The 20,181-nt window shown below is 31.3% G+C and overlaps 1 protein-coding gene across 1 annotated transcript; it reads left to right on the top strand.

The window, feature by feature from the left end:
* Positions 1–1,352: 1,352 nt before the first annotated feature.
* On the top strand, positions 1,353–18,910 carry LOC132751271 (uncharacterized). The gene is made up of 12 exons (XM_060741426.1): positions 1,353–1,434; positions 8,020–8,226; positions 9,161–9,209; positions 9,539–9,643; positions 10,227–10,330; positions 10,994–11,101; positions 11,545–11,708; positions 14,008–14,191; positions 14,564–14,648; positions 16,085–16,254; positions 16,525–16,624; positions 18,757–18,910. The coding sequence occupies exons 1-12, from the start codon at positions 1,353–1,355 to the stop codon at positions 18,884–18,886; spliced, it is 1,488 nt and encodes a 495-aa protein (XP_060597409.1). The 3' UTR covers positions 18,887–18,910.
* The last annotated feature ends 1,271 nt before the right edge of the window (positions 18,911–20,181 follow it).

Here is a 20,181-nt window from a genome sequence, read left to right as displayed (position 1 = left end):
TTCAAATCTTATTATTAATAAGGCAAGTGGACCTGATGAAATAAGCCATCGTATGTTTAAGGAGACTCGTTTTACTTTTTGTGAACCCCTGAAAATATTATTCAACATGTCTGTCAATCTTAATATGTACCCAGATAGCTGGAAAACTGCAAATGTTATGCCCTTATTTAAAAAGGGTGATTGCTCAATGCCGTCATATTATCGACCAGTTTCACTTATTTGTTGTATAGGTAAAGTTATGGAACGAATTATGTTTAAGTATATCTATAACTATTTTCATGAAAATAATCTAATCTATAAAAATCAGTCAGGTTTCCTACCTGGACATTCTACAGCGTATCGAGTAATTGACATTTACAATCAAATTTGAAAAGCGTTTGATGACAAGAAATCGACTTGCATCGTTTTTTTGTGATATTAGGAAAGCCTTTGATCGTGTATGGCATAAGGGTTTGATTTTCAAATTAAAACAATATGGAATTACAGACAATATTCTTAAATGGATCTCTAGTTACTTAATAAGTCGAAAACAAAAAGTATTCGTTGGATCTACTTTTTCTGAGGAAAGAACCATTAATGCTGGCGTGCCATAGGGCTCAGTACTTGGACCTCTACTTTTCTTATAAATTTACGTGAACGATATTGCAGATTCTCTGTCTAGTGTAACACGTTTATTTGCCGACGATAGTTCATCATCAGTAAGCTCCAATAATATTAACCATATCGAATCATCATTAAATGACGACCTAAATATATTATCAAAATGGGCAAAAAATGACTTTTTAAATTTAATCCGACTAAAACAGAAGTATTATTTCTCTCTCTTTATAGACAAAACGTGAACGTACTTTCACTTTTTTTGATAATACACGCTTAACGTTTGTTGACAACCATAAACACTTGGTATTACATTTAGTAAAGATGGTTCATGGCATGAAAATATTACAAATATAGCATCTTCCGCCACAAAAGTTTTTGGATCTTTGCGAATGTTAAAGTTTAAGCTTAAACAGAAAACTTTGAATCAAATACATATATCTTATCTTAGACCAATTATTGAATATGCATCTGCTGTTTGGGATAGCTGCACAGTTTATGAAAAAGATCTTTTAGACAAAATTCAGTATGACGCTGCACCAATTGTAACTGGCTTATCAATATCTGTATCAATAGAACGTTTACTAAAAGAAATAGGGTGGGTTTCATTATCAGACAGAAGAAACATGCAGAAATTAATTTTGGTATATAAATATAGCCGTGGAGAATTACTCTGTTATCTGTCTGAAATTTTTCCAAATACCGTTTTTGAAGCAAATACATACAATTTGAGAAACAATTCTGACTATGCTTCTATGGCACGCTGGCTTGAAAACTATGCTAAATCTACAATACTTTCATCTATCAAACTTTGGAACAATTTGGACACTCATTCTCGTATGTAGACTCATTATAAGCTTTTAAACGTAATCTAAAAGAAAAATTTAAATCCCCAATAGTTCCCCGATTCTTCATTTCTGGTGAAAGATTTTCACAGGTCCATCATGCAAGAATACGTAATAAATATAGTAACCTAAACTCCGACTTATTTTACAACCACTTACGTGATAATCAAAAATGTGACTGTGGATATACCATAGAGGATGCAGAACACTATTTTTTCAAATGCCCGTTATTTCATCAACATCGCCATCAATTATTCATTATTACCGCTCATATCATCCTTTAAGTGTAAAGAAACTGCTGTTTGGAATTGATAACTTGTCGCCTGAAGATAATGACATTATTTTTGGGCATGTTCAAAAATATATAAAGAATACGAATCGTTTTAGAACTTAATATATCTTAATGATAATCAAATATAACTCCTTGTTTCTATTTTTAATGCTGGTCCAGTAACGAAAATGGAGACGAAACCTGTTTTAATTTTTTTCAAAGGAAAGGTGAACAGAAGTTTGGATGTTTTTAGAATGTGAGTGTTTTTTTTCTATTTCATAGAAAACCTCATATCATTTTTTGTTGGTATTGTTGTTTTTTTTTCTCTCATGATATTTTCATCTGAATACTTTAATATCAATATAGAAATATATAGAAGCAGACTGTAAATATTGCTCTGATGATGCGCAAAAAAACATATATTTTCTTGTTTCTTCGCCTAACACATTAATTACGTAAACAAGTATAATGAACATTTTGTTATTTAAACTTGCCTGGGAATGGCCTTCATTAATGTTGGTAAAACTTGTGGCCCAACCCATTTGCTTTAAACTGTTAACATACGTATTTATTGTATTCTGTTTTGTATTAATGTAATCTATATGTTACAAGTACATATGTTTCAAGCAATAAAATATGATAAAATAATATAAATAAAAGTTTTTCTAAAAATAAACAAAACATCGGTTTATTACAAACAGTTACACTGAAGATACACAAAGCATTTAAATTAGCGCATTCGGCTGTAAGGACCCTCATAACATATATTCCAGATTATTTGTGAGACAAACGACCTGGCTACTGTTCTGGCGTCGAAGTTTATGTTTCGCCGATTATAATGAGTACAACAACGCACATAAAATTTTGGCATTTCTTTATAGTTTGCTTTTCGGTATACCTAACACATTTGCCGAACTATATAGCATCATAAGATACTTGTTTTCGGCATTTATTTCCACAACTGTGTTCGAATTTGCACAATCCTGCATTATTTAACAATTCTGAATTATGTGATATATACGACGATTATATTAATGGTGCATATCAAATCAAAGTCAACTTAGAACTGCATCTTTCTTTCACAAAATATTACTTTCAGTGAGAGTATAGTTCATCTTAAGTATAAGACACCGTTTTTCTCATTTTTCCCCAGTTATTTTTACATTACAATTTTAGTTTTGTATACCAGTACTCGCCAGTTCTTCGCAATAATACGACTTGCGCTTCCATTCTAGACCACGTGCTTGCATGCGGTCTTATCAAACATATGAATACCGGATGATGCTAATTAAGAATACACCGAACGAAAATTCTTCCAAACATGGATGAAATTCTAAGAACATTTAAAATCAACGATCATAAAAAACAACAACAACAAAACCAAACTTACATGACGGTGTAACTACATGTATTACTAATATTTATTCATATAACCCCGTCTTTTACTTTCATTTGAAAAAATCGTATAATATTATTATTGTATAAGAAATAGCCTGATTATCTATTTACCATGAAATTTATTATATATAAAGTTAAAGTGTTCCGTTTTTATAAGAAAACATTTTTATCTTCCTCAATATTTGTTTATATTATTAATATGTTATGTATTCATATATCAAAATAATGATCTTACCTTTTCCCTACTCTACAAGTTATTTTTCATTTTCTGTGACTCAACTCAACAAGTACATTACCTGGCCTTATTACATAATGAAACCCCACGAAAATCACGAGACCATTCAAATAACAACCTGATTTGTGAACGAATTAATTACAAGAGTGTAGCAGATGGTATCTTTGCTTTGCTTTGGAATGCTTTCTTAAACATGATAAAGTAAATAAATAATATGTTTCTTGTGAGTAATATTAATAAATATTGAGTTAAAAACTGATGTATGGAAAGAAAGACAAAAGAGCATGTAGGTAAGATAGTTACCGCACTCGGAATAGGTCTGCATAGTATTTACAGACCCGGTGGCCTTTTAAAAACCTCGATCGCTACGCTCTCTCTGTTTTCAAATCGCCATTCGGGTCTGTAAATACTATGCAGACCTATTCCTTGTACGGTAACTATTACTTACTGCAATACCCATATAAGAAAAATACCTTAAAAGAATATTTGCATTACATGATATTTTACTGTCCTAGGAGGATAACTTGAGCCTTTGTTTACATAACAAAGACCAATAACAATGCGAAAAATAGGTGAGGCAGATCAATGCCACAACCTATAAAAATGAAAATAAAACTGCATGTTATCATATGTCTTGTTAGCGCAGTAGGTAGAGCAACCGTGACAGTTATGTGTTTTACCTGTACAGGCAGAAGTTCGAGTACTAGTAAGACACGTTTTTTTTACCTCAGAACTGTCAATTGTCCAGAAAAACAAGTTTGACCGGTTTTTTTTCATATACATACATGACTATGAGATCGAATATTTTATTACACTGCGATCAAAAATACAAAAAAAATAGAATAGAAATAAAAAATAAATATATACTATAAACCATATATTATAAGAAGAAATCAAAAAGGAAAACGAAAAATAAATAAATAATAATGATAAAAATCAGAGCAAGAAGGAAAAACTGTGGTTATAAAATGGCACCACGCGGGGTTCGAACCTATTAGGACAAAACACTAAAAATTACAATAACTTCGATCTAACGGCAAAGCCATAACGGTAATACACCAATGATACTGTAAGAATAATAATATATAGTATATGTAAGTGTTTACTTTTACGATATCGGATAAAATTCCAGATAACCCCGTTTTTGGACTTTCCCATGTACCGTTAAGACCAAATTATCATCCTAGGACAGTATACTGTCATTTGTTCATACCCATTTGCTTTGATTTTGTCTACTGACTTTGGTCACATGTTATTACATTAAACTTGTATATTGTAATCTGTGTCATTCTAAATAAAGTATATGTTCTGTTCTGACTAACAACCTATATTGTTTGCATATACACATGTAATACAATTTAATCAACTGTTAACAATAGTCGCGTGCTTAAAATGCCGTTATTCCCGCGCTGCTTTTTATTAATGAGATGTCGTCAGTTTACCGTTTAAATGCATACACAACTGTAAGAAATAAGTGCTGAATGAAAAAACTAGTTTCGAAGAAAAGCTGACATGTAATTTGCAAGAAAAATATCAAACACCGACATCTGTACGTAGCTCTCGCGTAACTGTTTAGCAGAAACTCAGCAGAGCCTTGTAACCAGAGTAAATATAGATATTCTGGTCTGTTACGGAAGCTGATGGAAGATCCTTATAGTTTATCCTGTACAGTTCGTGTGATTATAATTTTTTTCTTGATTTTTGTTTAAGAGTAAATCTCAGGATGAACATCAAATTACACATTCTTGTATACTTTGGATACTTGTTTGTTGTCACCCAGTGTCACGATGGGAATAAGGCAAATGTTGTAGGCAACGAATCCATTAAGTCGGAAAAAAGAGAATATACCAGATCGGGAACAAAAAGCATTTGGAGCTTGGGCGAGCTGGTAAGCCAGGAGGAATAGCATTTAACAAATTGAACGGGAAAGAAGGTGGGTTCTTCTGATTAATAATTTTCTAATTGCCAAAGTTTTGACGTAAATATTCGTAAAAAAATGAAGCAACAAAATTTTTCAAAAATTTTGCTACACTATACTTTGCATTTTTGGTTCTATGCGAATAAATAATGTATATTTCTAGCTTCTTTATTTCCCCAAAAAATTGCATTTCATTGTAAATACTTGTCTTTCTAAAAATACGCTCTTTTAAACCAATTATCTCTTTCACATTGAGTTGCAAATGAGTAGTAGGGGCCAAACCAATGGAAAAACCAATGGTCCAAAATACCTTTTATTTTTTTACTTTTTTATGAAATACATTTCAAATTTTCTTGGTACAATTTTTTATTTCTTTTCGGTATTTAAAAGGTATTTAAATATTAGTTCAACATCGACAGATTTATAACCCGAAAAACGACTTTTGACGTTATGATGTTATAAGTAGAAAGTTATGTCAAAAGAAGTAAAGCATATGGCGTAATGATCAAAAGTGCTTAAAGCACTCCATAACACTACATTTATCATAATTGGTACATGATTTGTATTCGTTGATCTACTACATTCTACAAAAAATCACACATCCAAGTATCTTCACTTCAATCTGCTTAATGTGTCTTCCTGGTCAGTAACAATAAATCAACAAAATTAATAAATAATGAAAAAAAAATAAAATAAAACATAAAAACAATTCAATAATAGTTTACATAGATCTCATCAAGATGAGCTTATATGGCGGAATTTTAGTGCTGTTCATTGATAACAAAAAGAGGCCTAGTGAAGAATTATCTAAAATAATAAAAAATAAGCAATAAATATATATCATCAAGTACAACGTTTACACATTTTATTTACAAAATCATTGCTGGTAAATGCATCTTTGTTTAAAATCAACAAAGTTACGATAGTTTAAAATCCCCTTCATATTTTATTTTCTACCGGGATTGATATAAGATCAAAAATTTTTTTTACTTTTTTCTTTTTTGTTCAGGTTTTTTTATAAGCAGATTTGCCCAAAAAACGGGGCCCTTTTTGGAGAGCTTAATTAGGGGCCGGCTGGTCGAAAGTAGAATTATTTATGGGCATTGAAAAGCCTCTGAAAATTATGCCACTTTATTTTTTTTTTTAATTAGTTTTTAAATTTTTGAAGTAATTCAATTTTTTTAACCATCATTAAATTTTTAAGCAAATGTTTGAGCGAAAAACTATATTTTTTTGTTCATTTTCCTTAAATGAAATAATTTCTCATTCATCACTGCACACTTAAAATGATCATCTGAATCACAATTTTTAAAGCCTAGGTCACAAATAGTAATCTTTTTTCGTTAAAACAATAGTGAGTGTCTGATACTTTCGGGAAGGCATTAAAACCGTACCCAAATAAAGGCCAACGAAGTTACTACAATTTGGAAGACACATGTTTCAAAAATATGCACAAGGAAATTATTTACAAAAAAACATCCTTTATAAATAACAATTTATGAAAAGTACATATTTGAAAAAAAATGAATGAGAAAATCTTTGTGAGCTTTAATGAAAATTAAAGTCGGTGGTTCCCTCAATCAATAAAGCAAGAAAATCAGCAATAATCTGCTTTAATCAAACATAAAAAGAAACAAACAGAAACAACAAACAGCACCAATACTTCTTCAAAAGACTAAATATTAATGCATCTCACATTACTGAACAAATTCAGTAAACGTTAGCTCTCTTTTCATTTAAACAAAGTTAGTTGCAAAAATTTTTTTTTGTTTATATTGAAAGTAGTTGCCTTATATTTACGAACCATATTTATGACTTCAAAATAATATTTTGTTGTAAATTCCCTATAAATTTTTTAAAATTTTTCCCTAAAATTGAGGAATTTTTGTGCGATATTCACTTCCCTACGATTTTTTTTCAAAGTTTTAAAATGATCATGTAAAAGTTTTCTTTTATTTTTATTTTTAAAAAATTTTTTAAATAAAACGAAAAATTAGGGGTAAAAGGGAAAAAAAAGTAAAAACAAATTTTTTGGAAAAGATGTTTCCCTTAAAATAAAAAAAATTACTTTCTCAAATTTAAAATAATTTTATTTTTCAGGGACAAACATGTGTGAAAAAGATATTATGAACTATAAATGAACGTGTAACAATTTCTAAAAACCGCCCGGGGAGCGTAATGTTCCTCAGTCAAAAAATCCCCTATTTTCTGATGGTTTGTAAAATGTGTTATCTTTCATATTTAACAGCATGACATATTTTAAAAGTCATGGTGCTAATTGTTTCATCCATGTATTTTCACTCGATGGAAATTTGAACAATGTGCTCATCAAAAATGTTTGAATGCATATTCCAATCAAATATTAACAGTTTTACACAGTCATTACACTTGCTTAGCCTGAAAACATTGACCTGTCAATATAACGGTAATAGATGTAAAATACATAGCAAAACTGACTTAAGGATTAGCTGAATCGGCACATCCCTAAAGTGCAAGTTTAAAATAAAATATCAAAAACCTGATGAAAATGATACTATTATTTATATAGAAATTGGCATTTTTATATGATTTGTACAATATTGTAATTTGCTTTCACCTATCAGGGTGTAAAAAACATAACACTCATGTCAATGGATTGTTTCTCTAATACACTTATTGTTAGTGATTTATTATTCAGATTCAGTGTTTTGGATAAAATGTATATAGAAAATATAAAGCAAAAGTTCTTTGCATAAATATTTGTTTTGATATACAGTTCAAGTTTGCATATTTTGTTCTGTAGGTATTGACGCCCCAAGACGTTTTGGAGTGTTAGGTGAAGAGCTGCCAAGTGCACGTGTCATCAGTAACGAACTACATAAAGCAGACGGACAATCGCCAAGAAATGACAAACTGACCATGATGGTAATGCAGTGGGGTCAGTTCATCGACCATGAATTTGTTTCAACACCAGTTATGAAAGGTATATTGAAGAAACATATTATAAGAGAAGGGAATCTTTGCCAATAGAAAATTATTTCAGCTGGAACTAAGATAAGCATAACTAAACATGTATATGTAGAGGAGTTTTTATAAAACGAGGACACGCTTGAATTTGGTTTGAGAACATATAAGACATTGACATTGTAGACAAGTAGATATGTTCTTGACTTAATAGTTTAAACAAAGTTTGTTTGTAAACAATTTATTAACATGATAACTGACAAATAAAAAAATGTATGGATTGAGTAGGACTCTTGAAAAACTTTTTTTGAAACTCTCTCTCTCTACAGGTATTCTATACTGTTGATTTTCCAAACCGTCTTTAATTACTTTGTCTTATGTTTAATGATTCATGAAATACTGTTTATTTTATTATACCACAAATACCTTACATCTATATCAATCGGCTTTTAAATTTGTAATTTTTCATATTTACCTCAATTGTCTGACAACAAGCAACAACAAAAAAAAAATAAAAAAAAAAAATGCACCGCCCTTGCAGACTTCATTGTAATTATTTAATTTGGGCAGCTTTATGCATTGCATTAACAGCTGATAAGATTTTATAAAACTCACATTCGAAGTGGACGTTAGTAGCCAACTGTTTTATGTTTTTAAATTTAAGAACATGTTACTGGACATTGAATTGTTCCAGTAGAGTCTCTGATCGGTTTTTAAAATAAAGCAGATAGAATATTTCAAGAAATACATTTTAAATCGTACTTATTGCATTTTAGCAACCTCATAGACAGTTGCAATTACACTGAACAGTCCTCAGTCTCAGTCTAATTTTTGTAACATGTTGTGAACTAGACCGCTTTTTTCTGAAGGAAAGGCCGTCATTAATGTACGTCCTAATTAATTACAAATAGCGAAATGATAACATGCTATTTACACAAATATTTTCAATTCAGACACAATGGGAGCTAATATCGATTGTTGTGATGAAGGAAATGAAAATAGGTAAGTTTCTCTTAGTTTTTATTTTGTTCTAGTAAGCTATTCATGGATGTTTTTACATGATTCTCTTGATTTTCTTTATTCTTTGGCAAAGTTTTATGCAGTTTTATATAAGAGTCTGAATCCTATCTGTGCACATCAGTGTTAAATCATCTACTATGACTGAAAATGAGAAATGAGTTACATTTCCTTTATGTAAAACTTTCTCAAAAGATTATACGTGAAGGAAACTGTTCCTTGAAAGTTAAAATTCATTAACATTCGGAAGTCCAATTCATAGAAAAGTAATAACATCACATTCTTAACATGACACTCATATGTATTTAAAACAGGACAGAGTGTTTCCCTATACGTATACCGGATGATGATCCATTCTACAACAGGACTTGCATGAGTATGGTGCGATCAGCTCCAGTGCTAGACCATGATTGTGAACCCAGGTATGTTTATGGTGTAAACCTGTGCATATTTGGAGTACGGGCATTAGACCAAGGACATTTGACATTTGCCCAAAGTTTTGAAATGTATAATTGGAAATTTTTCCAAGGGCATTTGCACGCCCAGGTGGAATATTACCTTGAATGATAAGCTGGAGGGGTACATTGCTACTTTTTTATTGCAGCAAAGGTATACTTTAATTTCCAGCAAGTTTTTTTTAAATGGTAAAACAATAATAAAATTATAATTTTCAGCTTATAAATTTTCGTTAAATAGATGTAAGGCGATTTGAATATGACTTACAGAAATAAAAATAAGATTTGATGTTTCTAAACAGAAATTAAGACCGAATATCGGATAATGGCACTAATTCTAAACACATTTGTTTTTTTAAAGGTTTTTATTACCTTAAATTCAATGTTGCATTCAAATTTTGTAGCGCTTAAAGGGTGTAAATTTCGATCCTTATGTGTTTTTAAATGACCCGAAACAAAAGTTAAGAACATGTGATACTTCAATCAATATATATTTTTCCACAGTTACCTTTCATCCTACCTGCTTTTCATTTTTCTTTTCCTTTTTAGGATTCCGGGAGCAAATGAACCAAGTGACGTCATATATAGATGCATCGGCGATTTATGGTTCAACTGAAGACCAATCAATCTCATTACGAGCATTCGAAGGAGGTAAACATTTCTTCTAATATCCGCCGATCAGAAAACTAAGTAGTGTTTGACGTGAAGTTAATTAATGTACAATTATGACAAAATTAAAAATACCACCGCCTTATCCTCTCTCTCACAAAATAGAATACTTACAATTATTAAATCAACTTAACAAGTGAAATGATACTAATGTTTTAATGATGAAAATGATGTTAAAATATCCGCTTTACTTTGACAATACACCACGTATGGTTACGAGTGTAATCGATATATGTCGATAAATATGAAAATGGTAAGCTTTTTGTTATAAAAAGAAAAGAGAGAGATTTATGGACCTTTGGAAACAATTTACCCATCTGCCATCACAGATCCAATATGTGATCGTTTTTATTTCCCCTTCTTTTCAAATGTATCAATGTTTTGCTTTCATGTTTCAACTGCCTGACTTATCTGTGTGTAAATATACTATTGCCAAAAACTTATGTGAAGTCATCTTTCATCTTGACATTCACAGACGATAAAAAATTTATTCATCAGATATTGTTAATTGATAGGTTAAGAAAACCTGTTTAGTATGTAAGTAAAATATTGGCCAAAGTTCAATTTGCTTTGTGTGCTTCTTAAGAATAGAGGAAACAATAGACACTTACTAAAGGTAGACAAAATATATTCATATCTGTACAGGTTTACTCAAGATTTACGAAGACAATGAAACAAACAGCGAACAATTACCGCCAGATACGAATGACAAGTATACTATCGAAGCGCCAAAAGATCGCTGTGCTCTGGCAGGTAAAGTTATTAGTTATATTCATTTATGAGAAAATGTTTAAACTACAATTGATGTATAGAATTTAAATTTGATAGAAATAAAAATATTGTGAAGCCATTAAATAAGCTGAAAGAGAGTAACTACTTATTATCTTCACGATATTTATATTTGCTGCCGTCCTGCTGATCCATTGCAATACAAATTCCAAGCTAAATTTGCGTCAACGTTCACTAGCTAATCGGGCAAAACAATTGAAGATTTATGATTACTAAGCTCCTTTCTGGAGAAAAGACGAACAAAAATCTGAATCACACTATCATGTTTTTTCATTTAAACAAAGACATGCAGTGATTGTGCATCTCTTCAATGACTTTGTACATTTGCATCTTATCATATTCGCTTATTATACTCCACAGATATGTTAAATTAATGTACATGCATTTGAACGTGTGTTTGTTTGTAGGGGATAAACGTGTTAACGTAGTACCAGCTCTTGGCTGGAGCCACACATGTTTCATGAGAGAACATAACCGAATTGCACAAGAGCTTGTTGGAATAAACGCTGATTGGGATGACGAAACGATATTCCAACAGACCAGGCGCATAAATGGGCAGCAAAATTACAGGGTAAATTTTTTGGAATATTTCAAGCCTGAATTTATGGGGGCCGAAAAAAAGATTTTTTTAATGTTAGAAAAAAACAAAGTTCTTATCTTTTTGTGTAGCAAAATTCTGTGGATATTGTTATATTTTTTTGCTTTTTAGCTTTTTAGAAAAAATGAAACTACGATAATCAACAAATCGCTTTCTTAAACTGTTATCTTTAAACTACGTTTACAAATTTAGAATAATAAAACTACAAAAAACGAATAACCTTTTCCTGCCAATATTAAAAATTCAACGAATACCAATGGACGAGTAAATCTTAAAATCTTCAATGAGGACTTTAAGCATTCACTACAGACCAAATATCAAATTTCCGACAATTCTTTAAAACGGCGGTTTGAGCAGTGGCGCAGCCTCAAGGTAATGTATATAAAATATTAATGTATGGCGATAGCAGATATCTATCTAAGTAGGTAGTGTTTTAGTGATGATTCGCAAGTGTCGTCCGCTTTATCGTTTATTATTTTTATAAACAGTTATTCAAAACGTTTCCATTAAAGGGATCTCAGGCAAAAAATGGAAAAATAAAAATGAATTTTTTGTAACTCAAAATCAAACCCTAAAATGGACACTTTTCTTAAAGTCCCAAAACATGAAATTTCTGTAATAAATTTTCTATATTTTTTGGGTTTGAAGTTTAAAATATATCTATATATGTTGAACGAAATTTTGAACGCGAACAGAATCACCGAATAGTTTTAAAATCAAGTCATGCGATTTGAACAAAGCCTGGAAGTTACAATAACAAATATTGTGGATATTGTATGATTGAAACAAAGTCTAAGTAATTGATTTGAACCATGTTTTTTTAACGTTTCCAGAGTACAGAGTGACAACTATTGTGAAATTTTAGCGTAAACCTGACCCACGCGGGTCAAGTTAGGAAAACACCATTTTATTCTTTATATGGAGAAAAGTTTTGTTCCTTTGACTGTTTAGTGTATTCATTTTGAGGGACATTTACAGAATAAATGAATGAAAAATTTCAAAAACTAAGAAATTGAAAAATTTTTGCCTGTGTCTCCCTTTAAAGTAAAACGATATGATAGTGCTATTAAGGTATATTATAAAATTATACAATACCGCTTACAATACAAGAATCTCAATGTAGCTGTAAAAAGCTCTTTTAGTTCGTTAATAACTGAACTTTGCTGTGATAGGTTCGGCGACACCTCACAAATAAGCAGACTATCAGGCTTTAATGAGCAAACAGTATCAATTTAAACCAAGAAGAATCCGATAGAAACAACATTCCATCGACGGCAACACATGATTCAGGTTGACGACGGTGCAGGGCTTGATGGAATCGCAAGATGGCTCATCGATGACCAACACCTTTGCAGAACGGGTATTTCATTCACTTCATCTGTTAATAAAAGCAAAAATTATTATTTTTAAATTACAAACGTTTAATTTCCTGTTACATGATCATTTTTAAGTACTTTTCAACGCACGTGCTATACATATATACCTAAAAGGGAAGAAAAAGAGAAAAAACGCCAATAGACTGAAGATTGAATTAAACCCGACACTCATTGAGACAAATTCAAACGTTCCCGTTGGATTCTTCTCCTTCAGCCATACATGTTACAACTACTGAAAGAATCACTCTATATTTATATTTCAATTGCAATAAGCACTTACTTACTTACTTACTGCAACCAGACTTTTACGTTTATCTATAACAGATTAAGTCATCATGCGTGTTGGTACATTGACGCATATTGGAAACTTCATTTCCATATCTCACGTACATATTTAAACCATGCTGCTGGTTTGAAAATTTAGATTGTTACGAGGTTCATTAAAAAAGTTATAGAAGAAGTATTTAAGATAGCAATGCTAAAATATAGTCATGTATAAACATAGAATTAAGTATTAACATTAATATGACAATAAATATGAGCTCTTAAAAGAAACAGCTAATGATTATGTACTTTGAAGGGTATGTAATGGGTTTTTAAACACTGTGTATTCAAAGCATTAAAGGTACCAAGCAATAAGCTCACAAAAACTACTGAAAGATTTGGATTGTTCAATGTTTTGATCTGACTGGGAGGTCACTATAAAGATATGATGTCTGATGTCCTGGATGCTATTTCATATATTATTACTGGACATTACTGGAACATAATGGTAAAGGTTTAATGAGTGAAATCGAATGGTTTTTAATTACATTTCTAGGAAAAGGTACAATTAAATAATGGTGGTGAATATTTTACTTTTTAAATACCTGCTGACATTTATTTAAATAACGAAGGAACATATTTGTGTAAAGTATGATATTATATTTCATTATTGCAGCATTTTTGGAGACGGGGTAAGAAATCTTTTATTTAAGGACAAAAATGGAATCAGTCTAGATCTACCGTCACTTAATATACAACGTGGACGAGACCATGGGATACCCGGATACAACCACTGGAGAAAACATTGTAACCTTGGTATGTATATATGTCTTAGAACAATTCAAATATACACGTTGTTATTGTTTTAAATTATCTACACTAACATACCTGTGTCCAAATTAAGTAAGAAACCAAAATAAACATTTGAAAATAAGCAATTCTCTTTTAGAGGACCAATGGAAAGAAACACCCAAAATTTAAACGAATATAAAAAACTACCCATGTCTTGGCCATAACAATTGATTATTCCCATGTCTAGTTTTGGGTCCGATTCTAAATGCTGAAGTCCTTAGTTTAAATAGCTGATATTTAGTATTCGACCATATTCTAAAAAGAGCAGACTATTTAGTTGTAAATTACTATTATTACAAGACAAATTGTTATGAGTATGATACTGTTTTATTGAAGGACAAGCTAATATGTCATACGATGGATCGTTTATATTGCCTGATCATACGGAAGAACAAAGACTCAAGATACAGAATATCTACAGGTAAATGTATTACCTACATCACATAATAAGTGTATGAAAAGTTTCTTTGTAACAATAATGCCAAACCATCAAACGGGTATATTGAAAACTACTATGTCAAAAAAACCCAACAAAACTTAGTATAACAAAAGGTACTTAAAACAACAAAAAACTACTATATCACTTAAAAACATCATTTGTCAATAAGGATTGTGAAACTCATTTTGTCACCAGTCCTAGCCATGTCATTACTACCCATTTTGTGTTCTCAAAGCTACTTTAACAGGACCTTACCCACATAAATGTCCACCACCCAACAGGGTTTGTTTTTTTAAGTTAATATGTCATGTCGCCCAAAAGTTGTCTTGAAAGCCATTATGTTCCGTGGCATTTATATCATTCTATATTTTATTGAAAGCTAAAGAGTTAAAACTACTTTGTAACGTTTACGCCGAATCACAAAATAATCTTATTGAAAGCCACCATGTCATTTGAAAATATCATCATCCTCTATTTATATTCGAAACTACAATATGTCATTAAACCACAATAGTATGGAATAAGAATGCCGAAAGGTACTACCGTATCTGGAAGAATCATAAATATGTGTATATCAAAGTTAATATGTTCTTTATAAAGTAATACCAAAAGCTACAACGTCACTTGAAATAAATATCACCGAATCTAAAGGTAGGTATACCAAACGATACTATGTCGTTTTAAAGCCAGAGCTGTAACATGTAACCGTCAGAAATACAGGCAACTTAAAGGCTTATATGGATGCATTTGTGTCAAAGCTGGAACCCCTCAATAATGACAACTCGCGCTTAGTTCATTTTAATTTAGCATATCTCAGAAATGATTGTTAAAATTAAATTATTCTTCTAAATCAATTTCCAAACATCCAAGAATTTGTTAAATATGCACTGCAAATGTTTATTAATATTATAAGTAATCATTAAAATCTATGCATTCTTTTCTTTTTGAAAATCTTGGCTTTCACTTTATCGAAAATATTTCTAATTACCTGCCTTTATATACATAACATTTAAATTTGGATATATCTTTGCAAATAATGCTTTTTTGAACTTACAATATTGCTAACTTTTCATTTGAACATCTTATTTATGAAATAAAAACATAAAAACTATTTGAGTAACAGTACCTTTAATATCATGCATACCTGTTTCCAAGTACTTTTTTTCAATAAAAGCCTATTTTTGTTGTTGGTAAATTAAACAATTTGGTAAATATATTGGCCTAGTAAATCAACAACAGACCACTACCGTTAAATATCTGCTGGAAAATTACTTGAATTTTGTTAGAAAACTATATTGTGTTAAATAGTTAAAGACTAATATGTACTTAGTAATAGCAGAAGCCATTCTTTATTTTAAATGTCGCTTATAAATAAGTGTATTCTTATATTGATCTAAAACTTTTTTCTATTTTAACAGTCACGTTGATGACATAGATTTGTTCCCTGGTGCAATGACAGAAAGTTTACTGCCTGACAGCTCTGTAGGACCAATATTTGCTTGTTTGTTAGGAAAACAATTAAAAAAGTTGCGAGAAGGCGATCGATATTGGCACGAGACACAAGATCCAATCATAAAGTTTACTAATGGTATGTATCCCAAAAAGGTAGCTAAGTAACTCTTTCAAATACTTGTTATGACTATATATGTTTATTTCCTGACAACACAATAATTGTATTAATTATGTAGTTTTGAAATAAAAAATAATAGACAAAAGTTGTGTTACAAAAATTATCGGGAATATAATTGTATTGTTGCATTTTTGAAAGACAGATCCTTCTTATAGATCTGCAATTAATTTAATTATTGAGCATTGCGAGATTTAAGATGTTATGTATGATAATTATATAATTATTTAGATCAGCTAACTGAGCTTCGTAAAGTATCATTTGCCCGAGTATTGTGTGATAATTTTGATGTTAGTCAAGTCCAACCTGATGTATTCCATGTACCCGGAATGTAAGTAAAATCTGTGTTTGTTTTTTTATTTCCTTCTTTGATTGATTATCTAATAATTGAATTAATTTGTGGATCTGTTAGCTTGTGTATTTATGCTTCAAGTTTTTCATAAATGTATCATCATTAGATATTTTCGAAATGATATTTAAATGTCTATAAAAAGAATAATCCATTAATTAAGACAAGCATTTATTAACGCTTGTATTAATCTTTTAGAATATGTTATTCAGAATATGTTATAAATTGCCCTGTTGGAACTTTTATTAATCTGCTGAGAGCTTTATTACCCTTATGCAGCTTTATTACTTGTTTGGAATCCTTAATACGTTAATACATGCTTCATTACCTAGTTAAGGAATGTTTTAAAATATTTTTGGAGCATTATTACATTTCCATAAGTGTAAGAAATAAGAAATGTGCGATTCTTTTAATCACATGACTTTATAACGCCAACATAAATGTCTAGGCAAAAGCTTAGGTCACAATCTAACCTGCATATAACCTGTTCTGGTACAGCCATTGAATCAACTTCATCTATCAAGTATCTTGGGATTACTATAGACCAAAAATCTGTCATTTTGCGCCATGGCCGAGTCTGTTTCTTAAGAAGGCCAACTCTCGGTTAAAATTTCTTTACCGCAAGAAAGAGTTTCTTACTCAGCATACCAAGAAAACTTCTGGTTATGTCTCTTATTCAGTGTCACTATGATTACGCATGCTCTGTTTGGTATAATAGCTTGACACAGTCTTTAAAAAATAAGTTACAAACTTGTCAAAACAAAATAATGAGATTTGTACTTGACTTGGACTCCAGAGCCCACATTGACCCATCCCACTTTAAGTCCCTTAACTGGTTACCGGTCCACAAAAGAGTTGAACAGATAATGTTGTGTCATGTTTTTAAGATAAAAAATGGCCTATCTCCGGATTACATGTCTAAACACTTTATTTCACAAGATTCCATTCATAATTATAGTACAAGACTTAGTCAAAAGGGTGGATATTGTCTACCTAAGGTCAAAGGCCAGGGTTCTAAATCCTTTGCTTTCTCTGGTATTAAATTGTGGAATGATTTACCTGTAAAGTTAAAGGAGATCAACAGGTTACAAAGTTTTAAGGTTGCCATCAAAAGTCATCTTATGAACAGTATTTAAAAAAATTTTAAACATGTTTTTACATATTTCGGCTCAGGATTTTAAATTGTCTGCTATTTATCTTATTAAAATTTTAGTAATGTGTTTTAAATCCTAGCTGTAAACAGGAGTATCATTAACTCAAGATTTGACTGTGATATACCTTTTTATGATTTATTAGTTTTTTAAACATGATTATATTTAGGTTTGCCTCTCTATGTCATGCCGCCAATACAAAGGACCACAAATGGAAATAAGAGCTTTTTTGCCCTTTTTTGTGTTATCCTTGGTTTTGGTGAGCATGTCATAGTTTTTACTCGTATGTGATATAGTAATTTAATAATGCTCATTATTTTATTCCTATGTTATATTGTCAACTATGTATATGCTTCCTTTGCCGAAATAAATCTATCTATCTATCTAAAAATGAAACATCGTGACATTTTCTTAAATCAGTCATCTTGTGACGTTATATAATGTTGATGACGTTATGCCATTATATATCGATGGTGTATGAATTAAAGAATAAGAACACGTAATTATTAAGATTTTGTACATGTTATTGGGCCAAATTTAAATTTTAACTTGTGTAATCACGTAAAAACATCTAGGCAAGGTTTGTAAAAAAAGTCGTTGTAAAGATTTTATTATAAATAAATGGACTTCATTGACTGAAAAGATAAAATCCCACACATTTTAAGCATTCATGGTTACAGTAAACATATTATAAATTACTAAATTGAAAACGTATAGGTTTTGTATAGTTTGCCACGTAATAATTCGTTACGTCTTCATTTTAAAAAAATGCGAAGCATACATATACTGGCAATTGAATGATCATATTAATACAAAGTACTCAGTGTCAATTATTTCCAATTTTATTTGCAAACCGCTTGCCAATTTGCACAATGTCATGATATAACAGGTTATCAAATTTTTCTTTTGCAAGTGAAATATTTGTAATTTAAAACGCTTTATTATTTACTTGTTTTATTTTAGTGGAAATGAAAGAGTGGACTGTGACCAGATTCAAGGGATAAATTTAGAAAAATGGGTTTCGTGCGACTTCCTCCCTGATGGAAGGCCACATTTTAACAGTTATTGTAGAAAAAAGCGTAATCGTGAGTGAAAGTGTGAAGAGCAAGGGAAGCATGAAGACAGGAAAAAAAACCCATAGATAAAACATATATATGTATATCAACTAGATAATCATTTATTAATGTAATGATAAGAAATAATATATAATAATAATAAAACATAGTTTTTGTGTTTATTTATTTTCTATCAAGAAACAAAACAACAGCAAAAACCCCGACCCTAACACTTCCTAGCAGGTAAAAGTAAGAAGGGAAATACATTCAAGACAATTTCTACAACAGCAAATAAACTTGCAGCGTTGGTTTCCCTTGAAACTTTGGCAATAACTTTTGTATATGTACCACAAAATGATGATTTTCAAACCTTCGAATTTTCACGACTTCTACAACCACTACTAATACTACGACGACGACTACGACGACTACGAATACGACTACTACTACTACGACTACGACGACTACTACTACGACTACTACTACTACGACTACGACGACTACTACAACGACTACTACGACTACTACTACTACTACGGCGACTAATACTACGACGACTACTACGACTACTACTACTACAACGACGACGACTACTACTACTACGACGACTACTACGGCGACTACTACTACGACAACTACTACTAGGACTACTACTACGACTACTACGACGACTACTGCTACGACAACTACTACTAGGACTACTACTACGACGACTACTACTACGACTACTACGACGACTACTGCTACGACAACTACTACTAGGACTACTACTACGACGACTACTACTACGACGACTACTACTACGACTACTACGACGACTACTGCTACGACAACTACTACTAGGACTACTTCTACGACGACTACTACTAGGACTACTACTACAACTACTACTACGACTACTACTAGGACTACTACTACAACTACTACGACGACTACTGCTACGACAACTACTACTGCGACTACTACGACGACTACTACTACGACAACTACTACTAGGACTACTACTACGACGACTACTGCTACGACAACTACTACTAGGACTACTACTACGACGACTACTACTACGACGACTACTACTACGACTACTACGACGACTACTGCTACGACAACTACTACTAGGACTACTGCTACGACAACTACTACTAGGACTACTACTACGACGACTACTACTACGACTACTACGACGACTACTGCTACGACAACTACTACTAGGACTACTGCTACGACAACTACTACTAGGACTACTACTACGACGACTACTACTACGACTACTAACTACGACTACTACTACTACGACGACTACTACTACGACTACAAACTACGACTACTACTA

Source organism: Ruditapes philippinarum, unplaced genomic scaffold (genome assembly GCF_026571515.1).
Source record: "Ruditapes philippinarum isolate M1 unplaced genomic scaffold, ASM2657151v2 ctg4293_1_1_1_1, whole genome shotgun sequence".
Lineage (NCBI taxonomy): Eukaryota > Metazoa > Mollusca > Bivalvia > Venerida > Veneridae > Ruditapes > Ruditapes philippinarum.
This window is presented reverse-complemented; position numbering and strand designations above follow the sequence as displayed.

Coding starts and splice junctions, on each gene's coding strand:
- LOC132751271 (XM_060741426.1), top strand. CDS start 1,353: ATGGCACGCTGGCTTGAAAACTATGCTAAATCTACAATACTTTCATCT. Junction 9,210..9,538: donor GATGAAGGAAATGAAAATAG/GTAAGTTTCTCT, acceptor TATTTAAAACAG/GACAGAGTGTTTCCCTATAC. Junction 16,255..16,524: donor AATCATAAAGTTTACTAATG/GTATGTATCCCA, acceptor ATAATTATTTAG/ATCAGCTAACTGAGCTTCGT.